This window comes from Equus asinus, chromosome 9 (assembly GCF_041296235.1).
Source record: "Equus asinus isolate D_3611 breed Donkey chromosome 9, EquAss-T2T_v2, whole genome shotgun sequence".
NCBI lineage: Eukaryota > Metazoa > Chordata > Mammalia > Perissodactyla > Equidae > Equus > Equus asinus.
The window spans coordinates 11387966-11410367 of NC_091798.1; the positions used below are offsets into that span (position 1 = coordinate 11387966).

A 22402-nucleotide genomic window follows, 5' to 3' on the forward strand; every position below is an offset into this window, starting at 1 on the left:
CTGTGCCAGGCTCTGCGCTGTGCTCCTTCTAACAATTTCCTCATTTAATTTCCCAGGACCCCGTAAGAAACGTCCCTGGTGATCCTCATCCTGCTGATGAGGGAACTGAGGCTGAGAGGTTCAACAACTTGTCCAAGGTCACACAACCAGAGGCGTGGAGATGGGATTCGAATTTAAGTCTGATTCCTAAGCTCAGGCTTGTTTATAATTAAAGTTTTCCATGTCAGGGATTCATGGAGCTCCTGGCGGACACAAGGAGCCCCCCCAGTTATGTGCAGAATACTAACATAGCTAGAGATGTACATTTTTCTGGGACAAAGGGTCATTGAGCTCATTAGATTCTTCAAAATTGTCAAGAACCATTGCCCTGTGTCCATACAGACGTTTTGTCTATGTGATCTATCAATGAGATGGGTGTTTTAACATGCCCCTCCCCTCTTGGGTTTCCTTCTGTTTCTTTCTGTTCTGCTTTATCTGTTTTGCTGCAGTGTTTTCCAGCACATCAAGGCCTATGACTCAAATCATCAATGCAAATTGTACTCTTTCTCAACATAAGATGACTCTCTCCAGCTAAATGACTATCTTTGGAGTCCAGGTGTACTCCTTGCTGGCTGTGTGACCTTGGACTACACATTTCCCTTCTCCGAACTTCAGTTCTACAAAGCGGGAACCCTCACTCCTGCCACCGGGACCCTGGTTAGACTCAGCAGAACCCCCATAAGGACATGAGGCCGGAAACACGTGTCTACAAATGACTTCCCATTTCCTCCCTACAGACATCCTTCCTGTCCCCATTGAAGCAGGGAGCCGGCTCCAGGCTTCCTTGCCTCCTGGGAGATTTGAAGCAGGGCTTTTCCCTCCCAAACCTGAGCCCGAGGAGAACAGGGTCTGAAGAACTCGGTGGAGGAGAAAGCAGCAGCCGGGCGGGCCGACAGCTGTCAGCTGGCCTCTTGCTCCCGGCCAGGTCGCGCTGGCCCATCCTGGACACACTGACTTCCTAGAATATCAATGTCAGATGAGGACGTGGTCAGAGGTGATGGTGACGGAACAGAGCGAAAAAAGACCACTCCTTAATCACACCCAAGCAGAGATAAAGACAGAGACCCCAAGCAATGGCCCAAACGAGCCAGCATCCCCCTGCCTGGCCTGGGAGACCCCTGCTCCCTTCCTCCCGCCTCCTAGGTAAGGAGTACCGCCTAATCACCCCGCCTCCCCGCAGCAGCCAATCCGGACAAGCCCCGCTTCCTGAGCCCTCCCTCAAGCCCCTCCCCCATGCCCCACCCCTCTGACACGCCCCTCCTAGCCCTCTCTACCCAGAAGCCCCAGCTCCCAGTGGGCTTGTTGCTCTAGAGGCAGATTCTGCTGGACCCCAGGTGCAAGCCTGGGGTCTTTGGCTGGTGGGATTTCCCCGGGACAAAAAGGATGCCTCCTAGGCTCGGGAGGAGGGCGAGGTCTGCAGCCTCTGGGGGAGGAGGGGCCTGTGCCTCCTCCTGAGCTGCCCCCGGGGAGGGGAGCGCTGCAGACACCTGGCCATCGCCAGAGACCCGGATCCCGGCCTCGGGGCCCCCAAGCCTCCCCAGAGACCCCGTGCCTCTAGCAGGCCGAGGACATGCTGAGCAGGGGACATGAAGGGACCATGTGGACCGGAGCCAGGAGCAGCTCAGCGGGAATGGCTGGACGTGAGGAAGGGAGAGAGCCGCTGCTAGGGCCTGGCTTAGTGTGAAATCCTGTTAGAGCCTGGGGAGCGGGTCACCCTGGGAGGGGCTGAGATAATCTACCCGACAGCCCAGCACAGTGGAGGCAGAGCCCAGAATTAGGTTGATCTAAGAAAATTCAGAAATTAGGTCTCTCTTGAATACTGACACCTGTGGCCTGAGTTGCATGCCTACTACACCAGTTTAAGTGAAAAAGGGACATTATAGGGACACTGGGGCGTTTTAAGGAACCGAGGGGCAGACAGGCAGTCAGGATTCCAGATGGATCTGAATCTGGCCTGAAAAGAAGCCAGGATTTGGTGTTCACCTCCACGCTTGCTTCTCCCAGCAGGCCTGTCTGATCGTTCTCTTTCTGCTGTTTCACGCGATCCACCGTTCAGCCCCTGTGGCAGAAGATGTGACCCCACAGTGCGGAGTGGACCCCTCTGTCCCAGCCTGAGGCCCAGGGAGAGCAGAGCTGAGGCGAAGGGAAGCACTTTGCTGGAGGCTGGGATTCAGGGGGCAGGAGGGAGGGCAAGAGGGGCAGCAAAGGAGGGAGAGTCACACAGAGACGTGTCACCCAGTGTCCAGGGCTTCAGGTGACTGTTTCCTTGATCCCACAGGCCCACCTGGGGAGGAGAGGAGAAAGTATCTATCCACTGACTGCCATCCCTCCCGGCCCATGCCCTTATCAGGCTCGCATGTGGGAACTCCTGGAAGTTTCCAGGCCTCCTCCCTACCCTTGGGAGGGAAGCCCTGGGTCAGGAAAGGCGGGTAGACAGACAGCCTGAGGCAAAGTTGCTCCTGTGTGAGCTGGTCAGAGCCTAGACAGAACTCCCCTGCAGAGGAAGCTTCAGGAAGAAACGGGAGAGTGCAGATCCTCTGAGGTGGTGCACAGTGTCCAGTGCCACCTCCTCTCAAGCAGCCCATTCAGGTCCAGACAGACTCTCTCAGTTACTGCTCTAAATCTCCAGGAAAGAAGGTCCATTGGCCTGGGTTTGGGCCCGGTTTCACTTCTCCAGCCAACAGCAGCCATGGGAACAGAGTCACCTGCCGGAGCCAAACATGGCTGCCAGGGGCTCAGTTCTCTGGGTTAGTGTATTAGTTATCTATTGCTGAGTAACAACTCACCCCAAAGCTGAACAGCTTAAAACAACAAACACTTGTTACCTCGCAGTTTTCGTGGGTCAGGAATCTGTGTGTGGCCTGGCTAGGTTCTCTGACTCAGAGTCTCTCTCACTCAAGCCGCCAGCCTGCACTCTAGTCTCCTCTGAAGCCTTAACCAGGAGAGGATGCACTTCCAAGCTCACTCACAGGGTGGGCAGCAGGACTCAGGTCCTCGCAGGCCGGGGGCTGACAGCCTCAAGGCTTTGCTGGCTTTCGGTTGCCATGTGGACCTCTCCGCAAGACACTCACAACACGGCTGCCCGCTTCACAGAGCAGGCGAGCAAGGGCAAGAGAGGGCGAGCCAGACAGAAGCCAGAATCTCTGTGCCACCTAATCCTGTCACTTTTGTTGTATTCAGCAAGACGCTAGGTCTGGCCACACTCAAGAGGGGACGATTATGCCAGGAAGTGGGGTCATCTGGAGCAATCTTAGAAGCTGCCCACCACAGGGAGGGAGACCATGGAGGGGTCATTGGTTCCGGACAGTTACCCCAAATGGTTCACACACCTACCCTTCAGGCTTTCTGTGAGGCTTAGAGATAAAACAAAGGAGCTGGCAACACACTTGACACACAGAAGACACTTCATCCAACTGGCTGCCATTCACCTGAGAAGGGAGCAGGGCGAGAAATCTGACGGAAAGCTCACACAAGTTTATTTAAGGGAAGAAAAAAATGTTTTTCATCAATTATTCAAGACCTCAGACCTCATATTGTCTATCAGCAGCCTGACTGAACAGAGAATTTACTTACACAGTTTCTCACATAACAACAAGGAGAAGAATCGCAACATTCTCCTTTCTTAAAGCAAACCCTGGCTCCTCTTTCTCCTGCAGACACCGACCTGGGCACCTAGGGCTTGCTGTCCCTTATATGCCTCGTCTCTAATCCTCCCAAGAACCCAGCAGATGGAGTAACCCCTGGAGGGTGTGAAGAGGCACAAACTGAAAGAAACTTGCTCTGGGGCTCCCACTTCTGAGTAGATGGAGTAGACATGTTTCCCCCATGCCTCTAAGTACATTAAAATGCTGGATACCATACACAAAACAAACACAAGAAAACTCTGGAAAGTGGAGAGAAGAAGGTACAGCTGGGCCTCAGGACCCAAGGGAGGATGCAGTGGGCACTCCCTGGGTTGTGTGGTTTGGGTTGGTTTTTGTTTTGCCTCACTGATCCCAGACGGGACACTGGAGAAGCTAGCAACCCAGCAATGGCAATGGGTAGACTGAAAATGCCCCGAGAACAGCATGCATTCTCCAGCATAAGACCAGGAGAGGGCAGCTTGGTAGGGCAGAAACTTTCACACAACTGCCCTACCCATCCTCACACAGCAGAAAACGCGGCGTCCCCGCCCCTCTGCACGCCAGCCACAGCCAAGTGAAGCGTGTAGACTCCGCTCGGCCAGGCTGTGGCACGTCACCCTCCCACACCAGAGCGGGTCAGAGAGGCTGAGTAGGGTGCTGGAACTTCATCCCTGCTGGAGAGAATGAGGCCGCTCTGCAGGGCCGGTGGAGGCTATGTGGGAGCCTGGACTCAGCCTCCCCCCAGAGGTGACAAGATGCCCCCCACCTCCCCTCTAGGGCACCCCAGAGGAGACCATAGTGGAGAGTCAGGGCATTTACCACCACTCGGGGATAACAAGGCCACACACACACACAGTGTCAGTGGAGGCCACGTGGGAAATAAGAGTTCCCAGTGCTTCCCAGCTGTAACCAGAAGACCCACACTTCAGGTACAAACCAAAGCTGACTGGAAAACCCAGACTTCCATCCCCTCTTGGCAGTAACGAGGCACAGCCCTCCTCACCCCCCACAACAGTGTCAGAGGAAGCCTGCTGAAACCTAAGACTTAAACAAGACCCAGAGTCTTATAATACCCAAAATGTCCATGTTTCTATCAAAAATCACTCTCTGGGGGGGAGGGGGAATGAGGAAATATTGGTCAGAGGGTGGCAACTTCCAGTAAATAAATTCTGAGGATCTAATGTACAGCTTGGTGACTGTATTTATGATATTGTATTTTGTACTTGAAATTTGCTTAAGTGTTCTCACCACAAAAAAGAAATGGTAACTACATGATGGGATAGAGGTGTCAGCTAACGCCATGGTGGTGATCATTTTACAATATATAAACATCAAATCAATACATCACACACCTTGAACTTACGTGATGTTGTATGTCCATTATATCTCAATAAAGTTGGAAAAAATTTAAAAGAAAAACAATTTTTTTAATCACTCATCAAACCAAGAGCCAGGAAGACCTAAACAAAATGAGAAAAGACAATCAGCGGTCACCAACAGTGAGATGACTCAGGTCTTAGAATGATCTGACGGGGATTTTCAAGCAGCAATTGTAAAAATGCTTCAGCAAACAATTAGGAACAAGCTTGAAACAGCTGAAAAAAGAGAAAGTCTCAGCAAAGAAACAGATGATAGAAAGAAGAACCAAAGAGAAACTTTAGAGCTAAAGAGTACAATAACCAAAATATAAAACTCAGTGGATGGGCTCAGCAATGGAATGGACAGGATAAAAGACAGAATCAGAAAACCTGAAGATGCAACAAAAGAAAGTATTCAATCTGAACAACAGAGAGAAAATAGATGGAAAAAAATGAACAGATTCTCAGGTACACGTGGGACTGTGACAAAGGACCTAATATTTGCGTCACTGGAGTCCTGGAAGGAGAGGAGAAAGAGGGTAGTGCTGAAAATGATTTAAAGAAACACTGGCCAAAAAATTTCCAAATTTGGCAAAAAATAGTCTACAGAATCAAAAAGTTGAACATATCCCAAACAGGATAAACCCCAAGAAATCCGTGATAAGACACATCATAGTGAAACTTCTGAAAACTAAAGACAAAGTTTTGAAAGCATTCAGAAAGAAACAACACTGATTACCAACAGTGGGAAAGCAGATCAAACGACAGCAGACTTCTCATTAGGTGCCATGGAGGCCGAAGGAAGTGGCACACATTTTTCAGGTGCTGAGAGAGAACTGTCAACTCAGAATTGTACATCCAGCAAAAAATATCCTTCGGGGAAATCAAGACATTCTCAGATGAAGCAATACTCGGAGAAGACGTCACCTGTAGACCTATCCTAAAAGCATGGCTCAAGGGCGTTCTCTAAACACAGGATGTGCCAAATGAAGGAATCGTGAAACATCAGGAAGGAAGGCATAGAAAGAGCAAAAATGTGGGTAAATGCAACAGACTTTCCTTCTCCTCTTGGGTTTTCTAATTATTTATATAATAAAGCAATTTACATAACTGTTTGATGGTTGAAGCAAAAAGTCTAATACTGTCTAACATGATTCTTGATGCATGCAGAGGAAATATTTAAGACAATTATGCTATAAGTGGGAGAGGATAGAGGATATAAAAGGAGGTGAGATTTCTATACTTCACTTGAACTTATATAATGTTGACACAGTAGACTCTGACAAGGTTTGTGCATATAATGTAATACCTACAGCAACCACTAAAAAAGTCATACAAAGAAATAACTCTCAGAAACATGTAGCTAATCTTTTCAATAAATGGTGCTGGGTCAACTGGATAGATACATGCAAAAGAATGAAGCTAAACCCTTACCTCACACCATGTTCAAAAAAAATGACTCCAAATGGATCACTATAAAACTTTTAGAAGAAAACATAGGAGTAAATCTTTACATCCTTGCACTTGGCGATAGATTCTTAAATATGACACCAAAGCAAAAGTAACAGAAGAAAAAATAGATTAAATTGGACTTCATCAAAATATAAAACTTTTGGGCTTCATAGATTGCTACAAAGAAAATGAGGGGGCTGGCCCGGTGGCGTGGTGGTTAAGTTCATGCTCTCCGCTTCAGCGGCCCAAGGTTTGCCGGTTCGGATCCTGGGCACAGACCTACACACCGCTCCTCAGGCTGTGCTGTGGAGGCGTTCCACATAAAAGAACTAGAAAGACTTACAACTATGATAGACAACTATGTACTGGGACTTTGGACAGAAAAAAAAGAAAGAAAAAAGGGGAAGACTGGCAACGGATATTAACTTAGGGTCAATCTTCCTCACCAAAAACAGCATAACTTTAAAAAAAAAAAGTGGGGGCGGGGAACAAAAGAAGATGAAAAGACAACCCAACAGAATGTGGGAAAATATTGGCCAATCATATATACATGATAAGGGACTTGTATCTAGAATATATAAAGAAGCTCTACAACTCAACAGCAAAAAGATAAACAAATCAATTAAAAATGGGCAGAGGATCGGAATGAACATTATTTCCTCATTCCCAGCCTATTGACAGTGATGTTCTTTGGCTATGAATGCCTGAGGCACTTGTCTGGGCCCGTATCACCCATGGTGAGCCCCACAGGCATTCCCGCCACCCCAGGGCCAATGCTGTGGCTGGGCTGGCCCTTGTGTTTCTTATGATCACAGGACACACTTTAGCAACAACCATCGAGGAACTTTGAAAAACAAGAGATATTACTCACAGGTGCTGGAGAGTCCACGGCCGCCGAAGGGCCATGCAGAGAGGTCCCAGCTAGAGAGAGAGGGAGGCAGCACGGGCCTTGGGCTCTGCCTGTATGAGGGTCCAAGGGCGGGGCATCTAGGGTTTCCTGGGCTCACTCTTTATTGGCCGATTTGAGACGTCGGAGCAGGAATTAGGGCACAGAGCCTGGAGGCAGGGCCACATGAGCGGTCAGTGATCTAGGTCGCCCCAGATTTTCTGAAGGGAAACTTCCGGGCTGTGGGGGCCTAGTTCCTCATCCAGTTGTTTCGCTAGGAGCTGCGTCGCACAGCTGGCAGTCTGTTTATCTGAGGTGGCCATCTTTTGAAATGGATGCTTCAGCAATCAAAAGCTTAATGTCATGCACTTTGACTGCAATCAAAAAGCTTAATGCCAGGAAGATGCATTACAACATGTCTCCAATATAAATATATACATATAGTCAAGAAGCACACGAAAAGATGCTCATCATTCCTCTTTAGGGACAGGCAAGCCAAATCAAAACCACAATGAGATGCCACTTCACTTTCTCTATATGGTCATAATAAAAAAAATGGAAACCAACAAACGTTGGTGAGGATTTGAGGAAACTGGAAATCTCATACATTGCTGATGGAAATGTAAAATGGTGCATCCGCTGTGGAAAACAGTTTGGCGGTTCCTCAATAACTTAAACATGGAATTACCATATGACCTAGCAGTTCCACTCCTGGGTATATATCCAACAGAATTGAAAACAGGTGTTCCAACAGAAACTTACACTCAAATGTTCACAGCAGCACTGTTCACAATAGCCACGAAGTGGAAACAACCCAAATGTCCATCAACTGATGAACGGCTAAACATTCGTTGTGGTATATCCATACGACGGAGTGTCAGTCACAGCTAAAATTAAAGATAGTGGCAATATGAAACGCTGGAGAAGATGCAGAGAAATTGGATGTCTCACACTTTGCTGGTGAGAATGGAAAATGGTACAGCCGCCACTCAGGCAAACAGTTGGCAGTTTCTTAAATCGGTACAAAACTTATCAGACTCTGAAGGTATTTCAATATCTTTGAACTGAAAGTTTCTCATGGAAAATGAGATTGCAGATGTAGTTTGAAATCTGGGAGTGCTGAGCAGAAATTTCCCAAAGACTTGCCCCCCCTCAAGGGAAGTGAATAGAAATGGAGTAAGGTGAGTGCTGGACGTTCACTCCAAGGAGAGAGGGAGGCCAGCCCTGGTGGTCCAGTGGTCAGGGTTCCTGCTCTCACTGCTGTGGCCTGGGTTTGTTTCCCGGTCAGGGAACCATACCACCGTTTGTCGGTTGTCATGCTGCAGTGTGTTTCTGTGAAGCTGAAAGTTACGTCACCAGTGTGTCAAATACCTATGTGGTCCCCCACGGTGGACAGGTTTCAGCAGAGCTTCCCGACTAAGACAGACTAGGAAGAAAGGCCTGGCCACCCACTTCAGAAAAAAATGGCCATGAAAACCCTGTGAATAGCAGCAGAGCGTTGTCTGGTATCCGGGCCGGGTTCCACTCTGCTGTGCACAGGGTCGCTAGCAGTGGGAATCAGCTCCACGGCACTAACAGCAAAGCGAGAGGGAAGCGGCTGCCCACACTCGAGCTGGCTGGCCACACCTGGAGTGCGGAAGGAGCCCACCTCCTCCGGGCCCGAGCAGGAAGCAACCTGACCTCACTCCCACCACAGTCTCGACTCCGTCTGGCCTCCCCCTCTCCCAGCCACGTCTCCAGAAGACCTGTAGCTCTTCTTGACACTTCTTGAGACTTGTAGGGTCTTCCAAAGCCCCCCCACTATGGAGGCCCTTTTCTGCCCAGTTTCTGGCATTGGTCTTTCTATGACTCCCTTTCAGAGACCCCTGCTCTGAAGGTCCCCCGCTGGGCTTCTTGCCCTTGGGAGGGACCAGGCGCAGACCCTCGGAAGCCCCTTGTCCTTGGGCAGAGGGCTTTCAGGTGGCTCTAGCCCAGCTCCCTCCCCAGCGTGTGTCCTGCCGGCTTCTGGAAGTGGAGTCCATTGCCTCCTGAGCCCTGCGGCTTGGCTCTACCCTCGTGATCTGCTCCAGCCTGGCCGTAACCCTTGGCGTTTTCTAGAGCAGAGTCAGGTTCCAAGGGCTCTGAGCTCCACCTACTCCAGGGGTCCCAGGCTGTGTTCTCCAGAGGACTCCCACCCCACCCCACTGGGGCACACAGCTGCTCCACCCCTCCAAAGCATTGGTGAATTTATGAACATGTCACTCTCCTTCTTCGACGTCCTCCAAAGTCTTCTCAGGTACCCTTGTATAAAATCCAAAATGCTTAATATGGCCCCCTTGTCAACCTCCTTTGCCATATTTCATGTCACTTTCCTCTTCAATGGGCTTTCTACCCTTCCTTGAAGGTACCACTTCTGGACCTTTACACATGCTTTCCTTGGTCTGCCACCCAATCCAGTGGTTAGGCAGGTCCCACTTATCCATGAGCTCTCCACGTACACATGACCCCCTCAGGGCAGCCAGCAGACTGGACTCGTTCCCGTCATACTCCTTCAGGTACTAGTCATAGCTATGGCCATAAGTTCACGTGCAGCCATGGACATAATAGCATCAACTCCATAGGCACACAGCTTCAGTTCAAATCCTGGTTCTGCCACTCACCAGCTGTGAGACCTTGAACGAGTCACTGAATCTCTCTGTGTTCTTGTCTGCAAAATGAGAACAAAAGTAGTATGTACTCCACGGGCCTGTTGTAGGGACTGACTTGTTATATGGGAAGTGCTTAGATGTGCCTGGCCCAGGGTGAGTGCAATATAATGTTTGTGTAAATAAGCACGTAAGTAAAAATACGTGTGTGACAGTAGTGGCAGGCTATATAGTAAGATAAGCAAAAAAAAAAGCTAGAAATACTTTAAAATCTCCCAGAAAGCATCAAAGATCTAACAATATGTATGTCTCCAGCCCATTTGACACTGTAGGTATTTGCCAGTCTGACAGCTGAAGGCTGAATTGTCCTTTTGTCAGCCTCAGAGTACTGGGTGGACACGATTAAAGCAGGGCCTGCCACAGGCAGGGATCTGAGTAAGCCCCCCGAGCCCTTTGAGTTCAGACTCTGACAGGCTGCCCTCTAGGAATAAGGGTGAATCAGAAGGGAGTCAGCCACAGAACTAACTGCAGCCTGGCTTTGCAGCATCAAACCTGGACCTTAGGCGAAGGGACCCCAAAATCCTTTATGAAGGAAGAAAATGTCATGTTAGACCTTAAACTATTTCTACAAATACTTTCTAAAGTAAAATGTCCAGGAAAAAAAACAAAAGTATGAGGAAATGAGACAAAATGAACTAGAAACAGCAGAAACAACAGACCACATAAATAGACCCATAGAATTCCAGATGTTGGAATTCTCAGACACAGACTGTGAAATACTGTGTTTTATAACACGAAATGCCATTAATTGTAAGAGACAATATTATTTTATGTTCTACTAAAAGAAAAAAATTAGGCTGCCAATAGGTCACATTAACCTCTCATCTCTTTGAATTTATTTTATCTGTGTCAAGAGATTAGGCAATTTTTCCTGCCTTCACTTGCATTTCTTGGTGAACGATGGGCAATCCTTCACATGGTTTCAGTATCAAAATGTCATGCAGGGCTTCCAGCCAAGATGGCATAGCAGAGACCAGAGTTACCTTCCCACCTGCAACAACTCAAAAAATGGTACTAAATGCATGAAACGATGGCAATCAAGATATTGGACATGAGACAACAAAGGACAGTGACTCCTGAGGGGCAAGAAACAAATGAGGGGAACCCTACGATGCCCTGATCACAGCTCAGGGAAGAGAAACCCTGGCTGCCGCCTGAGGTGCAGAGAAGGAGCTGGGAGTATAGCAGAAGCCAAGGCAGCTAGAGTTTGCAGCACAAAGCATCGGAGAGAAAAAGATTCCCAGAGAGCGCTCCAGAGACGTGCAGCGGGTCCCCATCGAGTGTGCAGTTGAGTGCTCAGCAGCACGGGCATATGAGGGAACTATCCACGGCCAGGGCAGAGCTACCTCTGAAGATCAGAGGGACGTGTGCACGAGCTCACACAGGCCCCAGAGGAGTGCCCAGTCCCGGCAGCAGGAGTGGAAATCTCATAACTCTGGGCATCCCTTAGATTTCTAAGAAGGATCTTGCCTCAATCGTGGGAGAAAAAATTAACCCTCGATTAAATACAGCTTGGTGTATTGCCTAAAAACCATAAAGGCGAGATCCGAATGGATTGAACTGTTTTCAAATAACTTAGCTGCATCTCAGAACAAAGTTCAAGAACATTTATACGACTATAAAAATAGCCAGCACCCCACAAGGTGAAATTCACCATATCCAGAATCCAGCCACATCCTCAGCATCTCCACCGCTAACCCCCAGTCCAGGCCACCGTCCCCTCTCGGCTGGGTGGGTACAGTCACCCCTGGTGGCTCTTCCCCTTCTCTCCTTGCTCCCAGCACTCAGGATAGGCTGGTTATGCTGCAGCAAAATAACGCCAGAAAGCCCAGCCGCCTAGCCAGCAAAAGTCTGGCTCCACACTCACAGCCAACACGGGTCTGGAGCGGCCCTGCTCGTCTGCCTTAGTCTGTTCAAGGCGCTACAACAGAATACCACCGACTGGGAGGTTTATGGACAGAAATTTATTGCTCACAGTCTGGAGGCTGGGAAGTCTGAGACCAGGGTGCCAGCACGGGTGGGAGACTTCTCACTGTGTCCTTACCCGGTAGAAGGGGCGTGAGAGCTCCCTGGGGCCTCTCTTACAAGGGCAACAATCCCATTCATTAGGGCTTTGCCCTCAGGACCCAATCACCTCCCAAAGGCACCCCCTCCTAAGACCATCACGTTCGGGGGTAGGTTTCAACATCTGAATTTGGGGGACACATTCGGACCAGAGCATCATCGCAGTCTCTCCAGGACCTAGGCACAGAGCAGCCACTATCTGGAGCACCGCCAGGCACAGCACAGGTGAAATGCCCCGCAGCCCTTCTGCCTGAAGTGAAACTCTTTGCCTCTGTCCACATTTTAGGGGCCAAGCAAATCACATGCCCCACTCTGAACTCTAGGGGGTGGAAGACTACAATCCACGCGTGTGCCCAGAAGGGCTGAATGTGTTCTTATCCTAGTAGACGTCACGCTGCCCTCTCTATTTCCCTCAGGGTCAAAGCCAGAGCTCCTAGGGTCCCTGCAAGGCCCTGTGGAACCTGGTGCCCTGTTACGGCTCTGACCCCACCCGTCCTGCTCTCTTCCCTCCCCCCTCCCCTCCAGCCACACTGACCTCCTTTCTGTTCTAGGACACGCCAGCCACTCTCCCACCTTTGCACCTTCTGGAGGGCTCGTGGCCTCACCTCCTTCCAGTCTTCTCTCGAAGTCACTTCCCAATGAAGCCTACGTCTTCCACCCTATTTAGAACTGCCTCTCGTGCCCCCTCCCCCAGCCTCCCAGTCCCCATCAGCCTGCGCTACATTTACTTTGTTCATAATGCTTCTTGCCTTCTGACGGGCTGTACCACTTCCTTATCGCTTACGTTTATTCCTTACTGTCTCTCCCCGCTAGAATGAGCGTCACGAGAAAAAGGACCTGCACCTGTTAGTTCTCTGATACGTCCCGAGCACCTCCTACGGTGCCTGGCACACATTAGGCACTTGATAATACTGTTTACACGGGTGATAAATACATGTATGGATAAATACCAGTGAATGCATAACTGGGCCCCATGAGCTACCCACACTTTGGGATCACCCTCTGATACACTTATCTGACTAAGGAAGGCTGAACCATAACCTTCCTATGCAATGGAACACATTTATAGGGTAACCAAGCAGGTAGAGTCTCCTGGGAGCCTGGGGTGTGGGGTGTGGGAAGCCTTGGGGGTCATTACACAGGATGGGGGTCAGGTGTGTTGGTGGCCACAACAGGCCGCCACCTTGTGGCTGAATGAGGAAATGCCCCAGTCTGACTTTGGGGAGCCCTCAGTGGCTGTGACCATGGTTCAACACACTCCGCCTGTCTGCGAGCGCCTCCAGGTTCTGTGAAGAAGGTGGGAGTCGCCAGGCATGGCCCCCCACAGTCCTGTGGAGTATGTGCCCATTGACCTGAAATGTAACCCAAACTGCTTGTGATCAGTACGATCTTTCACACACTCAGGCATCCATTCACTCCTCTGGTCATTCCTTCCACAAACGCTCGCCGGCAGGCACCAGGGTCGGACACTGTGGGCAAGCAGAGGCCCTGCCCTTCTCGTGGGACAGACGGCCACTCATTTACTCAACAACTGCTGACGGATTGGCGGATAGGAACTAACGAGACAGACTGGACTGACCTCGTGGAGCAGACGTTCCAGGTGGCAGATAAACAAGAGGATGACCACAGTGATAAGTGCCATGAAGGAAATACTCACAGAGAGAGACGTGGGGCTACTTTAGGGAAGGCCTCAGAAGAGACGATGATTAAACTAAGGCCTTCAGACGGGCATGAGCCAGTTGAAGGAAAAGCATTCCTGGATGAGGGAACAGCATGTGCAAAGAGGTGAGTGTTCTAGGAATGGAAATAAGGCCAGAGTGGCTGGAGGGGGGTGTTTCAAGGGGAGAAGATGGGCTGAGGTGAAAGGCCAGGTCCTCCTGGGCCTTAAGTGGTGAGGACTTGGCCTTCATAGATATTATCTAATTGCCTTTTCTAAAGATCCATCTGGCTGCGGATAGAGAAGGCTTTAGCGGGTGTCTGAGTCCGTTCAGCTGCTGTAGCAGGATATTTTAGACTGGCTGGCTTATAAACAGCAACTTTATTCTCCCAGTTCTGGAGGCTGGGCATTCCAAGATCAAGATGCCAATTTGGATTCTGCTGAGAGCCCACTTGCTAGCTCATAACCAGCTGTCTTCTCGCTGTGTCCTCACGTGGCAGAAGGGACGAGGGGGCTCCCTGGGGTCTCTTCCATAAGGGCACCAACCCCATTCACGAGGGCTCCACGCTCATGACTTGTCACCTCCCAGAGACCTCACCTCCTAATGCCAGCACTTTGGGGATTAGATTTCAATGTGAATTTTGGGGGACACTCATACTCGGTCTACAGCAGAAGGGCGTCTACTTCATGGGGCGAGTGGACACAAACATTAAGAAGACACCAGTCCCATCCTGAAGGGAGCTCTGGCTTCACTGGAAAGAACACGGGCCAGGCAGCCCCAGACATCTGAGTTCAGGCTCCAGCTTCACCAGTTTCCTGTGCTATGATCCTGGGCAACCTCTCTAAGCTTTAGTTTCCTCACTTGAAAGTAGGAAAAATAATACTCACACTGCAGATTTTGGGCAAATTAGATAAAGAAATGGATATGGAAGGTCTGGTGCTATACGTAGCACTGGGTAGGTGCTCAATCAAATTCCCATTACAACACACACACACATCCCTTTACAAAGAAGGGGAAAGGCAGATCTACATACAATTTATAAACACACAGGAGGTGGAGATGAAAGCACTACTGAAGGGACCAGGTCACCAAGGCCTTGAATGCCAACCTAAAGCCCATGAACATCTGTGGACAGTGGGAGCCAGTGAGGGTTTCTGGGCAGGGGAGGACCACGAGCAGAGCTTTTCCGTTCAGGAGGAAGGTAACTGTGACAGCCAGGAAAAGAGAGAATAAGAAAGGAAGAAAGTTGTGATCTCCTTCCTCCAGCCCCTGAGATGTACTTCCCCCAGCCTCCTCCACACCGACCGGGGCTCTGGCCTGCAGCCTGGGCAGCGGAACGCTGCTTTAAGGCCTGCCCCCTTACAGCCCAGGGTCTGTTCCACAGGACTGCGTGTGCCTGGCCACTAAGCACTCATAGGCCTGGCCGTGTTAATTGTGAGCATCTTGCTGTGCCAGCCAATCAGACAGCAGTCTCGGAGGGAAAGAATCTCTTTCCACGGCCCCTGCCTTTGCTCTGGAAACAAGCCCGACTTCTCAGAGGCAGCTACGGAGAAAGGCAGCAAAGGAGCAGCCCTGGCTTCCCGGGCCTGGCTGTCCATCCTAAGAGCTGGGATTGGGGAGAAGTGCTGCCTGCCACACACCAAAAATCGCAAAGAGACCAGAACCTAGTGCTGGTCGCTGGACTCCATGCCGCTCGAGTGTGTGGCCCTCCCCCCAAACAACCCGCCATGTGGGACTCTGAGCTCTGTTGGCTCCAGCATTGATTTTCTATGGTCTGCAGCTCTCGAGCTCGCAAAGCACGCTTCTGGAGCAGGAATTCAGAGGAAGAAAGTCTGCTAAGGCAGCAGCTTTACCTTCCTCTCTGGCCTGCCTTCTCCACACACCAGTCAGGTAGAAAGCCTGTGTCCAGAAGCGATGTGGACAGGCAAGCCTGGCGCAAAGAGGACCAGGGAGGACAGAAGCAGGCCCAGTCCCCGTGGCTCCATTACAGCTGGTGAGGACCAAGGTTAGCAGGAAGGAGATGGAGATGCCTTCACTCATTTCACAAGAATTTCCTTGGGGCCCCTCTGTGCTGGTCTGTGCCAGATGCTGAGGGAGTTGAGACAAATAAGATCTATTCCAGCTCCCTGGGAGCTTGGCGTTGGCAAAGGTGTCAGATCTATAAGAAGGCAAATTTCAGCCCAGAGTGACGGCTGCCACAAGGCACAGCGGCAGCCGGGGGAGGAAGCAATTGCATATCCGAGAGACAGGGCTGCCTGGAGGAAGTGACATCCAAGCTGGGTTTTGAAGGCCAACTAAGAGGTCACTGGCAGACAAGGTGGGAAAATGAAGAGCTTATGCCAAGGCATGTAGGTAGGAGGAAAAGAATGTATTTTCTTCTCAAGACGACAAGTCATTTCTATCTGGGGGATTCGGGGAACTGGAGGCAACTGGTGCGACAGCTGGGATTAAAATTAGGTTTGAAATTCGATGCAGGTTAAAGGGAGACGCTTTGCTGTGTCAGATTGGCTGGTGGCAAAATAACAAAAACACACGTGCTTTGCATGTAGTACCTCATTTAGACCTGGGAACAAGCCTGTGAGGTCAGTGGCTGTTCTCATCCCATCCTACAGATGGGGAGATGGAGTTCCAGAGAGGTCGATGACTTGCCCAAGGTCACACACGTGGTTGGGTGGCGGGTGCCAGGGGCTGGGGGAGGGGGAGTGGGGAGTCAGTGTTTAATGGGTACAGAGCTTCAGCTTGAGAGATCAGAAAAGTCCTGGGGGTGGATGGTGGCGAAGTTTGCACAACAGTGTGAATGTACTTAATGCCGCTGAACGGTACACTTACAAATGGTTCAAACGGTAAATTTTATGTCATATATATTTTACTACAATGAAAGTAAAAGAAAGACACGGGACGGGTGTGGAGAGATGCAGGCATTGCATCTGTGGCTACAGCAGGTGGGGAGGAAAGTGTGCCCTCCCGGGCCAGGCCTGCCACCACGGCAGAGCGGACACACCCAGGCGGCTGCGGCCCGGCTGTGCTGCTCCGTGTGTGACATGAGTGGGGCAGGTCTCAGGGCCTCTCTGGGAGGACCGGGGAAGCGGCTGATTCACAGATTTCCTCTAGCTGCTGCCTCCTGTGGCAACGCCTTATTAGGAAGGCTGGGCTCAGGCAGAGGATGAGTAAAAGGCACAGAAAAGCCAGGCCTCAAGGTTCTGCACATTTCCACATCCCCTGACTTGCGATCCTGCTTCAGGAGAAGGTGCCTTCCAGGAATTACATCTGTGAGGGTCCAGCTCCAAGCAGATGCCACCCTCCAACCGGGTCGGCAGGAAAGTTTACTAAAGGGTCCATTTACAAAGGTGTGGCAGGGCTTAGGGAACCAAAAGGGGCTGGAGCAGTACCTGAGGCACGAGGGCAGGGCTGTTACCACCCTTAGCGGGGAAGGGCGGATCCAGGGTACGGACAACCCTGCGGGAAGGGAGTTAGGGGAATGAATACCCAGACCTCTCCCTCCTCTGCCCTCAGCCTCCTGCCAGGGCCTCCCATCAGCCAAGCCCAACAGGAAGGCAGAGGACAGGGAACCATCAGTGAAGTACCACAGGCCAGCCCTCAGGGCCAGAGCAGGGTGGTAAAACCCTGCAAGGAAGTCAGAGGGACAAAGGGAGGGGCCGCTCCAAAGGGAGTCTGCAGCAAACTGTCCAGCGGACCGGCCAGGGCTGCCGAGAAGTGTCCTCTCCGGTCGCCACCCTCTTTCAAAGGCTGACCTCGGCCCCAGGGTGGGAGGGAGCCCTGGGCTCTTTCAGGCCTGGAGGGGAGCTGGTAGTTTGCTGGAAAGAGTCCTGCTTGCTAGCAGCGAGCCCTGGCCAGGGCCTAAAGACCCTGTCCCAGCAGGGCCGTGTCCGTTCATTCAGACATTCGTCCAGCCAACCCTCCTGCGAATGCCTCGGGGCCAAGGAGGGCTGGGCGCTCCGGATGAACACGCGGCAGCCCCCGCCGCCCTCAGCTTCAACCTGAGAACCACGCCGGGGCCAGACCGCGGTGGGCGCTCTCCTCCGAGCCTGGGCGCGAGCGCCTGCTCTCCGTCGCCTCCCCTGTACTGCGGGTCAACCGCCTCTCCCACCCGGAGCAGTCCTGGGCATTCGGAGAACATTCCGAACAGCAGGAGGCCCTGCACCGGGCGTGGAGTGACTGCTCCCCATTTGGGAAGCGGTGGTCTGTTAACAAGAACCCACCGGCCCTAACTCACGCTCACCACCCTATCTCCATGTTTCGCTGCGATTGTTGCAATTATATTGCACTCGCCTTGCATTGGAAGCGGTTTTTCTCTCCCTCTCTCTCCATCTCTCAGACTGTACACCCCAGAGAAGAAGCCACCGCCTCGTGCTCCTCCCTGATTCCCCAGGGTTGGGTGGAGCTGGGTTTACTACTGCCAACATTTATACCGTGGCCAGACAGTGCCCACGGCTCCACTTGCGCTTAATCGCGAGGACAGCCCTGGTTGGGAGGCAGTCGTACCAGGCCCATTTTATAGGTGAAGAAACTGAGCCCAGAGAGGTTAAGCAACTCGCCCAAGGTCACAGAGTCATAAGCGGCAGAGCTGCAATTCGAACCGGAGAGCCCGGCCCTCAAACCCCGCGCTGGACGGCGGCTCTCGGAGCGAGGAGCGCTGGAAGCAATCGACCAGTCAATCAGGGAACGCGCCGCGGACACGCGCCGGCCCCTCCCCCGGCCGCGGCGGCTCGGCGCCGGCACAAAGGCCCGGCCGAGGCCGGACGTGGGCCAGCCGGGTCCGCGCGGGCCGGGGGCGGGGCGGGGCGGTACGGGGCGGGCCCTCGGAGGGGCGGGCCGGGGGCGGGCCGGCCGAGGGCGCGGAGCGAAGGGCGGCGGCGGCGGCGGCTCGTGCTCGGCCGGCTGCGATCGCGGCGCCCCGGCCCGGCCCGCGGAGGAGCGGCCATGCCGCCGCGGCGCAGCATCGTGGAGGTGAAGGTGCTGGACGTGCAAAAGCGGCGGGTGCCCAACAAGCATTATGTGAGTGCGCCCCCACGCCCCCTCGAGCCCGCCGCCGGGCGGCCGGGACCCCCGGCCCCGCAAACTTCTGCTCCTGCCCTGCCCCCGCCGCCCCCTGCGCCGCCCCCTGCGCTGCCCGCCGCGGCGGTGCCCGATCCCCCTCTCCTCCCCTCCCCCCTCCCCTCCCCCTCCCCTCTGCCCCGCTCTCCTCCATCCCGTCCTCCCGCCGCGCCCCCACTCGCCTCTCTGCCGCTCCTCTTCGCCTGTCCGTTCTCCGCTTGTCACCCCGACCCCAGTGCTGCCCGTCCGTGGAAAAGCTTGGCCCCAGCCGGTGCAGGAGACGGAGGGACGGACAGAGGGAGGGAGGGAGAAGCGCCCGTTCTCGGGCCGCCGGCCCTGCCCCTCCTTGTCTGGGAGGCGCTCGGACCCGCCGGGCCCGGCCACAGGTAGCCCCTCCAGGGACCGCCAAGCCTGCCTCTGTCCTTCTGGAGGAGACCACTGGGAATGGATCCTCTGAGGGCTGCACCTTGGAAGGTTAAGGAAACGGTCCCTGCCCCCTCTTCCATCCCAACGTTTTAAAATGTATGAAAGTTTTCTCCTGGTGTCTCCCTCTAAAATGGGAATTTTGTTTCGAGCTGGGAGGACTTGAGAAAATGGGCCAGTAGCGTCATTTTGCACATGTGCAGGTCGAGGCTCGAAGGGGCTGCAGGTTCTGGACGCGGGAGCTGCGTTCAGGGCTTCCCTGCCTCTGGAAGGTGGGCCTGGGGCAGACGGTGCCCCGCGGGTGGGAAATGGCTTCCACCTAGCAGCCTGGGAGCTGAATCCGGGGGTCCAAGGGGCCCTGGGACCACGTCAGAGGTGCCGGGTGGAGGATACCCGGGCTGTGGGATGTTGGGCCCAGGGGAGGCCTGGGGGTGGCCCGTCTGCAGGAGGGAGGGGGCTGTGGTGTCTCTGGTGGTGAGAAGGGGGCAGTGGCCTCGCCTTGCTGCAGAGAAGTTAACCAGGAAGGGGAAAAGAGCAGGAGGGAGGGAAAAAAATCCTAACAAAGAAGTGTAGAACAATGAATAGCAGAGGGCGTTGGCTGCCTGAATTCAGCTCCTTGGCCTCCCTGCGAGGCGTCTTTGGATCTGTTTTCCTAAGGGGCTCATTCTCATACAGCAGATCCACATGCCCTCCGTGAACGGCCTATACAATTGCCAGAGGAGATGGCCGGGAATCCACTCCACGCTCTGCGGAGCGGGCGTGCTGTGCGAGGCTGTATTGTTATTGGCTGGGCAGCCGGTTATTCAACCCCGAGCCAGGCGGTGGGAAGCTATTTCCTGGACCTGTGGCATCTTTAAATAGAGTGAAGTTTCCCTTGATTCCAGAGCTGAGCTAAATTGTCTTTTTTTCTCCCCTTTTTTTTTTTTTTTTTTGTTTGGTTAACTGTTTCAAATGCTGCCAAATCTTGGTTTCTTGTTTGAGCCTGTTGGGTGTGTAGCTGAGTTGCCTCGCTGGTATGAGCACACTTTTTACCAGCATGGCAACAGGAGGAACTCTGGTGCTCTCCACGCCACCACCCACGGGACCTATGAGCTGGCGAAACCAGAACAGACAGAGCCACCAAGTCCTGGGCGCCCTGATGCGCTCCCTCCTGCCTCTCCCGTTGCCATCGCCGCAGGTCAGGCAGAGCCGCGCAAGCCCGGTTGACAGAGGAGGAAACTGAGGCTCAGAGAGGCGAGGTCCTTCGCCTGAGGTTAGAAGCCCAGCAGGGATGTAAATCCAAGTCTGTTGGACCCCAAAAAGTGGCATTCCACCAGACCGCACCTCTTCTCAGATCCCACCCCCCTCCGTTTCCCTAACAAGGTCCCCTTAAAAACCGGGACATCCGCCATCATCTGTGACCGCCTTGAGAATTTTCATTCTCTGCTGGGTCCTGTCCCTGCCTGCCAGTTTTTTGAAGGTTCTGCAGCTGTGAGGGGCATCTTTCTAAGCTTTCAGCCACTTCTTAGGGGCCCCTGAGACAAGTCTCTAAATGTTAAAGTGTGGATGTGGGTTCAAATCTTGGCCTCACAACTTGCTAGCTGTGTGCCCCTCTGAGCTTCAGTATCCTGAGATGTAAGACGTGAGTTAGGGTGCCCCCTTCCTGGGGCGAAGGACCAGGTGACGGGCAGGGTTGGCATTCCGTCACCGTCGGATGCCTGCCTCCCCGCCCCATGGTGTCCGTGTCACTCTGATTGGTAACGTGCTGAAGTCACACGGAGTGATTTCACCAAGAACTTGTTTTTCTGTGTGTGGGTTTCCCTACCCCATGGTGTCCATGTCACTCTCATTGGGAACATACCGAAGTCATATGGGCAGTGATTTCACCAAGAACTTGTTTTTCTGCCTGTGGGTTTAGTGACTCTTACAATTCAAAGGGGTCCCTCCCCTCTATCCAGCCTTCTGGGCTCCTCAGATGAAGAGGGGCAGTGGGTTTAACTGAAGCCTGAGTTGTCCACAGGAACAGAGAAAATTTACTGCCATGATGGGAGGGAATCCAAAACCCACCAGAAACCACCAGCGGCCCCCGCCCCTGTTCTCAAGCCATGCGCCCCACTCCCCACCCCCCCGGCCGCCACCCTGGAAGGAATGGGCATGGAGGCGGCTGTTGGCATGGACTGGACTTTCATCCCATTTGGTACCCTCCTTTCTGAACCTGGCCCAGCCACTCTGGAGAGGGAGCATGAGCAAAAGAGTTGGACAGTCTTGAGCTCTGCCACTTCCTGCTGTGTGACCTTGGGCTGGTCGATTTACCTCCCTGAGCTTCAACTTCTATAATCTGCAAATTATGAACACTGATACTTCCCTCTAGAGCAGAATTTCTCAACTTCAACACTTGACTTTTGGGACCAGATCTTTCTTTCTTGTGGGGGGGCTGTGCTGTGCTTTGTAGAATATTTAGCAGCATCTCTAGTTTCTACCCGCTAGATGCCAGTAGCATCCTCCTCCCCAAGTGTGACAACCAAAAATGTCTCCACACATTTGAGGGTGGAGGGGGCAAAATCACATATACCTCTCCCCCCCAAACACTGCGTTAGAATATACAGATCACTCATGGAGAGTTCCAGTCACCCTGCCCCTAGTTCCCGCCACCCCCTCCCCATTTGCAGCTGCCTTGGCCACCACCTGCTCATCTCTCCGTTGGCTGCGAGGGAAGGAGTCACAGGTGCTGTAGATGTCATCGGAGATCTGCACCTGGAGCTCAGGGTTGGGCCACCTGTGCACCTGAAATGGTGTCTTCCCCACGATCAGAGTGGCGTCCTCTCTGTGCCCGGCCTCAGGTTCCTTCACCTGTGGGCAGAGACGTCATCAGTGGGCCCAGGGGCAGAAGCTGCCAGGGCCTCTGAGATCCCAGCGGTGGGTGGGGATGCTTGGTGACAGTGCTGTCGGTGATACAGTTTGGAGAGGGCTCCCCTGGAGCCGCCCCCTCTGTCAGAGGCGGAGAGGTGAAGACCTGGGGCGCTGCTGCCTTCTCTGCCAGCACCCTTCCTGCCCGAGAGCCCAGGGCCCTCTGAATGAATGGAAAGGGGGCTTTCAAGTGTGACACCCTGGGGGATGCTCCCGGGCTGGGTTCTCTTCCGGCTTGAGGGCAGGAAGACGGCCTGCCTGTAGGTTTGACTGG

The 22402-nt window shown here is 52.8% G+C and overlaps 1 protein-coding gene across 2 annotated transcripts in view; it reads left to right on the plus strand.

Moving 5' to 3' along the window:
- The first annotated feature begins 18594 nt into the window (after positions 1–18594).
- Positions 18595–22402, plus strand: part of SH3PXD2B (SH3 and PX domains 2B) — a 95186-nt gene continuing 91378 nt past the window's right edge. For both annotated transcript variants that reach the window (XM_044777669.2, XM_070517087.1), the window contains exon 1: positions 18595–18780. In XM_044777669.2, coding sequence (XP_044633604.2) covers positions 18706–18780 — 75 coding nt within the window. In that variant the 5' untranslated portion in view covers positions 18595–18705. The remainder of the gene's footprint in view (positions 18781–22402) is intronic.